The 6,976-nt window shown below is 32.8% G+C and overlaps 1 protein-coding gene across 1 annotated transcript; it reads left to right on the top strand.

Moving 5' to 3' along the window:
• Nucleotides 1–1,818: 1,818 nt before the first annotated feature.
• dap (dacapo) lies at nucleotides 1,819–6,193 on the top strand. Its single transcript, XM_068288834.1, has 3 exons — nucleotides 1,819–2,706; nucleotides 2,785–3,185; nucleotides 4,427–6,193. Exons 1-3 carry the CDS (start codon nucleotides 2,609–2,611, stop codon nucleotides 4,567–4,569), a joined length of 642 nt encoding a protein of 213 aa, XP_068144935.1. The 5' UTR covers nucleotides 1,819–2,608; the 3' UTR covers nucleotides 4,570–6,193.
• Nucleotides 6,194–6,976: the final 783 nt, after the last annotated feature.

Here is a 6,976-nt window from a genome sequence, read left to right as displayed (position 1 = left end):
TTTTAAGATAAGTAATTATTCAAGATTGATTTTAGAATATCTGTTTTTTTTTAATAAGAAACTATGTAAGATTAGATTTAGACTATCTAAAATCCTTTTTAGTGATCTCGGGTATTTTATAATGTTGAAATACAGTTACATATATTTACAATAAAAGTTTTTCAGTTCTTAATGTTACTTGAGATAAAAATGATCTTGAATCACTTGAGATTGAAAACTTAAAAGATTTTTCAGTTTCTACTTTCCCATGTGGAAAAATTTAAACGAAATTTTCATTTTCTAATCCCTAAGTCTGACTCTCAAATGGCGTTCTGTTTCAATTCGAATGACTAAATCTGTTCTTCAAATAAATGAATCTATTTTTGGAGTTCCTCTTTCCTGCTTCGTTTGCCCCACATAAGGGAGAGCACATTGTGTCTGCCCCCCCCAAGATACAATAGGAAAGTGAAATTCTGTATGCAGTTGCCCTAAATCCCCATTTTCATCCACACACGCATACACACCTCTCCCTTCCTCTTGGTCTCTGTCCCTTTCAATGTCTATCTCTTTCGCTCTATCTTCGAGTGCACCAAAAAAAATCCAGTTTCATGTTAAACAAACCGAAGCCAACAAAAAATACATACATATATTTTTATCTACCCATCCGCGCAGAGCAAAAGTACAGCTCCATCCCATAGCAAGCAACAACAAAATGCAATGATATGTCATTCAAGTCGACTGCGGAATGCACTTTTTCTTAACTCTTTGACAGACAATTATAAAATGATATAAAAAAAATTATGTTAAATTATTTTAGTAAACAAAATCATATTTAAATAATTCATTAAATCAAACATTAGGAATAAACCAAATTTAATTAATTTATTTTAATTTACATTACTTTATGGTTAACAAAATTCATTTGACCTAAACTTATATAATTTTGCGTTCTATACTTTAAAATGACATTTTCATTGAATACTTTTGATGTTTTAAATTTGTGGTAGTGATATTGTAATAATTAAAAATAACCAAAAGCCAAAAGTCAATATTCAATAGTTTTTCTTCCACAAGGTTTTCTGTCAGAAGTAAAATATGGTGAGTAAAATATGGAAAATTCAAAATAAAAGTTGTTGAATTAATTTTTAAAATATGTATTCTTTAAGAAATATGTACATATATATAACATGAAATGTCTAAAATTTTGTGATAAAAAATATTTAATTTTGGCAGTCAAGTTTAAAGTACGAACCAATAGATAAAGATAAAGATAAACTGAAAACAAAATTACCCATTTTGGGGATTATTTGAGTTGCTTTATGGAATACTTTTTAATTTGTTATATATTAAGTGATATAACAGATAGGTACATATACCGAACATCAAAATACCATTTGATAAGAGAATAATAGAGGATTAATATGGAATAATGTAAAATATTGGAGAATACTGCCTTGAGGCATATATACATATGAGGCATATATTACCTTATTGATCTACATTCCAGCTAGATCTAAATGTTTTCCGGATCTATTAATCTTATTCTATATTCTCATTAATATCTAAGAGTATTTTCTGATTAAAGTCCTCAAAGATATTCAATATCTCTCGAATGCACTTTGATCACTAAGCCAAAGGACTCTCATACCCCGATAGTGCTCCTTGATCAGTTTTTTTTTTTTGTTGTTTCATTCGCTTGTTCTTTCGTTGCTTCGTTCAAATAAGAGGGTTGCTATGCCCAAGAGCCGACGATAGCTACGATGCCCTGGCAAAACGGTGGTTGTTTGACATTTGCTTTTGCTTTGGCTCTTCGCTGAGTTTTTAGTCTGCTGAGTGAGTTCGTCGTGAGACGTTCAAGTACAACAAGCAAGCGCATTCGCAATGCGCAGAGCGCTAAACAAACTACAACAAAATACAAAATAAATAAATAAAACCCAACACAAAACGACATCAAAATTAAAAGTTTGCAAAAAATTAACAAAACAGAAACCAACGGTTATGAATTTTAAAAATTATTTATAATAACTTGTGCATAATATTCGTTGTAGCTCAAATCAGAGCTACTCGCATGTTTTGAGTGACAGTGAAAAGGAGTGAAAAGACACACAAGAGACAATTGGAAAACTACGTGCTGAAACAGAAGAAAAAGATTTAAAGAATTTTCTGCTGTGTTTTGTTTTAAAGTTAATAACAAAGGAACCATAATTGCAACAATTTCATTTCACTTTATACACAAAAAAAAAAAAAGACAAACAACAAAAAAGAAACGAGAAAGGTGTATTATTGCCACAACACACACAAACACTCGTTCGCTCGCACGCTCACTCAATACGCTCTCTCCCACACACACAAAAAACATACTCGCTCTCACTCGCTCCATCTAATAGCAAGCTCCAAAGCTCGTGGAGACCCATATCTGTGTGTGTGTGAGTGTCTGAGTGTGTTGGAGACAACATTTTGGCGCCAAAATTTTGACATTTCGTTTTGGGTTTCTTGTGCCAAACAAGTGTCGAAAGCAGAGACGTGAAAACTGCGTCGTACAGCCAAACAAAACAGAAAAGACGAACAAAACGAAAACGAGATACAGTCTCACCCAGTTGCCCCCCCATCCCCAAATAGAGTTGCAATCATGGTTAGTGCAACTTGTGCCCCGGTTCGCCAATTGAATCGCATTAAACGCGATCTTTTCGGTTCGGCTAAGACAAATCAACTGCCAGAGAACAAAACGTAAGTGAAAAATTAAAAAAATAACATTCCTAATATCGAAATAGTATTGACCATGCTGCTCTTCCTTTCCCCCTTTAGACCCTTTGGTGCTGAACTTGAACGGCATCAGGAGTTGGCCACCCAAAAATGGGGTTTCGATTTCCGTTCCGGTTGCCCTGTAGTGCCAGAGAAAACACATTTTGTTTGGGAACGCGTCAGCTTTCAAGAGTCTAGCTTTGCTCCCGAAATGTATACCCTTACCCGTGCTGCTCATGTCCGACCACGTGCAGAGGATCCCTCCAGTGATATGGATCTGCTGATGAACGAACGTGCCGAACGTGAACACTTTGGTATCAATTCGTCGATGGAATCACAAACAGACAATGATTCCTGCTATGACTCACAGGATGAGTCGCCGCTACATTTGCCTAGCAGCAATTTAAGAAGTTCCCCAAGGAGGAGTGCAACTGGCCAACGCAAGAGGCAGTTAAAAATCACAGGTGAGTCTTGCTCGAAGGGTTGTTGATGGCCAACCATGCCTGACCATTCCCAGGGTCAGGCTTGATTGCACATATTAGTTTCCCATAAAGTTCTCCGTTTGTGTTGTGTGTAGGCGTTGCTAAGGAGTTAAGCGCACAAATTATATATAATTGGTGTGTGGGTTTTTTGTATTTGTAAGGATCACCTCGATCACAAAAAATAGAAAGAAAAAGAAACGCTCTAAAAGCAGTCTGTCCGCAGCTGTCTCCAGTTGGGGGTTGATTGATCAAATCAATTGCATGCGGGTTTTCACTCCCATACGAGCATCTGCATCTGGTTCTCTACAACATCTGTGGCTCTGACCTCATTAGAGAAAGCTGCTGAATAAATGCTGAAAGAATGCACCACCATGTAAATTTAATACAATGGGGGAGGGAACCTAGGCGAGTCTTATCAAAAACCTCCCTCTCTGATTGTGTGCTCTGTGCGTTTTATTTTTTAGAAATAATTATATTTCAAAATATAAAAAAAAAAGAGAATTGTTTGTTCATTCTGGTGATCATAATGTATGCACCCGCATTGGCAAAGTGACCAGTGTGGCTTGTCTTGCCTTAGCTTGGCTTGGTTTGACTTTCCTGTCATTGAGAGAAACCCTATAGGGCGTGAAATTTATGCAATTTACCTGCACTGCAAGAAAAAAGAAAGGAAATACACTTAATTCCCCCGTCCAGAATCCATCTTTTTCAAGAGATCCTTAGAGAGTTCGCTAAGAACTCTAAATAAACCTGGTTTTAGTGAAATTTATTAGCCTATTTAAAGGAAAAAGTTACCCATCTTTTAGCAAAAAAATCATAACAAAAAGAGTTAACTTCTCTTTAATTTCCTCAAGTGTATTTGCTAAATTCGAAGTTTCACCTCTTGCTTTCACTTGCTTACCTGAAAGATCTCCGGCACTCTAACCGTCTGGCTTCTGTCTGGCATTTGCTACCCCTAGAAAATGATTGCAACCCTCAAACCTTCTGACTGCGGCCAGCCACGTGCCATAAAATGTGCAAAAACCAGGCGGCGCCTGCTGTTCCCTTTTAGTTTTCTTCTTTTTCTCTAGGTAGTAGTTGGGTATCAATGACCTAGGTCAGCATAGTAGGGGATGAATGAATGAATGACACAGGAAGTAGGTTCTACTGCAGCTGACTTTGATTTACCAACTTCATTTCATTTCATGTAATTAATATGGTTTTTTCATTTTTATTGTTATTTGCAGAGTTCATGAAGGAGCGTAAACGTCTGATTCAAGCGCCCAAAAAACTAACGCCTGCCAAACGCCTGCGTAGCAGTTCACCAACCTCCTCCACTTCCTCCACAGCAATTATGGCTGGCATCCTCAAGCGTCCACGACACAATTGAACAAAATATTGAATTTCACCCAAACACACAAAACAAAAATCAGCAATTTCTATAATTTTACTTCTACATTTATATGCCTATATATATATATAATTATATAGTTTATTTTCCTTTTTTTATGTTTGGTTAAACACATTTTCACAAATGCTGCTACAGAAAAGATTTCAATTTCAAAGTTCTCTACACACATTTCTGTTTCTAATGTGCAGTGCAAGGGCGAAAGTTGCGAATATTACTATATAAATATATAGAATATAGATAAAACTAACACTTAACCAGTCTAATACAAAACGAACACCCCTTATTAAGTTAGTTAAATCTAAGTGTAAATCGATCTAAAACTGAAAACTTGTTTCGATTTCTCTAGTGAGAAATGCCATATACTAAGTGATTAGTTCTTAAAACACAAACAAGAAAAAAACCTTTATATCTTAAAAGACCTTACCGTGGAGTCAAAATTTCAACTTTAGAACCATGAAATTAACTTTTAAACAAAAAACAAAAACGAAACCATGAATAATTTAATTTTGTAAGTGGTAAATTTTTGCATAAAGTGACAACTTTTTGGAAAAATTTATCTTAAGAAAAAAATGTAAAACTCATTTGAGTTCTAATTAGAACTCTTGTGACTTTTGTTAAAATTTTCTAGAACAAAAAAGAAGGAAAATCATGAAGAGTATAGATATTTATTTTGATTATTTTCATGATTTTGATTTTCTTTGTATGTAAACTTTGAATGTAAGGAATTTGTTTTCCTTAATTAATACGACCAGTGTGAAAAGCGATTTATTGAAATTTATTTAACTAATTTCTGTGCTTTTGGCCATTATTTTTTAACTGACCAAAAGCACATAAAATTTGTCAAATGCATTTAAATTTTTATAATTTGCTTTCGAACAAAATGTTATTTTTGAGCACTTCTTTCTCTTTGAACTATCATGTACAAAATCTTAGAATTAAACATAGGCTGAGCCTATATACATATATATATCTATATATATATCCTATTATAGATATATGTATGCATTAAATTAGGATTAAGATTAGTTTCTTTAAGTATTTAACTAAGAACAAAATCCAAAGTATTCTCTTCTAATATTTATATATATATACACCCACAAAAATTTTGTATAATATACCAAAATTATACAAACCAACTCAATGCACTTCAATAATAATAAATAAAAAAAAAATATATATATACACAAAAAAAGGAAAAGAAAAAAAGAAAACGAAAAAAATCCGAAAAATATCATGAAAAACAAAACGAAAAATATAAACTTAAACCTAATGTTATGACCTGTTGTGTCTGTTTACAGGGGAAAGAAACGAGGGGGGAGTCGAAAATTGTTTGTAATATTTCAATAATTTCCCCCAACATTTTTTTTTTGATTTTTAAATGATTTGATAATTTTTTGCTTAATTTTCTCTTTGTTTTTGTTAAATATTAATTATTTCATTTTGTTGTAGAATGTATTTAGTGATATATATAAATACATATATGTACTATGGTATATATATATATATATATATCTGTAGCATTATGATTGTATAATTATATTTTTTTGTTTTCCTTTAAATAAATTGTTTTGAGTTTTTTCTTAGTCGCCTGTACTAAAGAGAATTTATATTGATATTTTGATTAAACTAATCCATAAAATTGATTGAAAAAATTGTTTTGGTTATCGGAATGGTAACCGAAATGATATTTATACATCGTCTGGTGGATTTTTATTAAAGTTTCTTGAGAACAAACATTTTAACTCTGTTTTGCCCAAAAATTATGGTAATAAACTCTCGAACAGATGCGAAACTGTTAATAAAATGTCTGTAGAAGGTCTAAACATCAACTGAAAATGTTAAATATATTCGTAATGTTGCTGTTTGCCAATTTTGTATACCCTTACAAATTGGATATGGGCAGCCCATAGAAAGAAGCATTGACGAGCATATTAATACTTGATCACCACTATAGAACAAGTTCATATAGTCATGCCCGTTTGTCTGGAGCAACACAAACTTATTCTATATGCTGCATTGGCTGTATATCTGGGAACCCATATAAAGGGAAAATTATCAAACACTGACTTTTCTCAATGGCTTCTTTATTTTATAAAAGTTCATATTTGTCAGTTAAGAATATCCAAATTTCATCAAGATCAGGTGACTTTATCATATACTTAGCTATAGGTTCGGTAAATTTAAAACATTAACTTTTATCAATAACTTTGTTACTTTTGTCATAAAAATAAATATATATCAACTTAATTCAGCTGTTCATGACTCCAATTTCATCAAGATCGATAGTCTATAAACGATCTCCCGTTAAACCCGACCCAAAATTTCTATTTTAAGTATCGAAACTAAAATATTAATTGAATTTCTTTTATTAATTCTTAATTTTTTT

This window comes from Drosophila tropicalis, unplaced genomic scaffold (genome assembly GCF_018151085.1).
Source record: "Drosophila tropicalis isolate 14030-0801.00 unplaced genomic scaffold, ASM1815108v1 contig_593, whole genome shotgun sequence".
Classification (NCBI taxonomy): domain Eukaryota; kingdom Metazoa; phylum Arthropoda; class Insecta; order Diptera; family Drosophilidae; genus Drosophila; species Drosophila tropicalis.
Note: the sequence above shows the minus strand (reverse complement) of the source record. Positions and strands in the feature narration are given on the sequence as shown.

Excerpts from the sequence above, each read along its gene's own strand:
- dap (XM_068288834.1), top strand. The coding sequence starts at position 2,609 with ATGGTTAGTGCAACTTGTGCCCCGGTTCGCCAATTGAATCGCATTAAA. Across the intron at positions 2,707-2,784 it reads CAACTGCCAGAGAACAAAAC|ACCCTTTGGTGCTGAACTTG; the intron begins GTAAGTGAAAAA and ends TTCCCCCTTTAG. Across the intron at positions 3,186-4,426 it reads GAGGCAGTTAAAAATCACAG|AGTTCATGAAGGAGCGTAAA; the intron begins GTGAGTCTTGCT and ends TGTTATTTGCAG.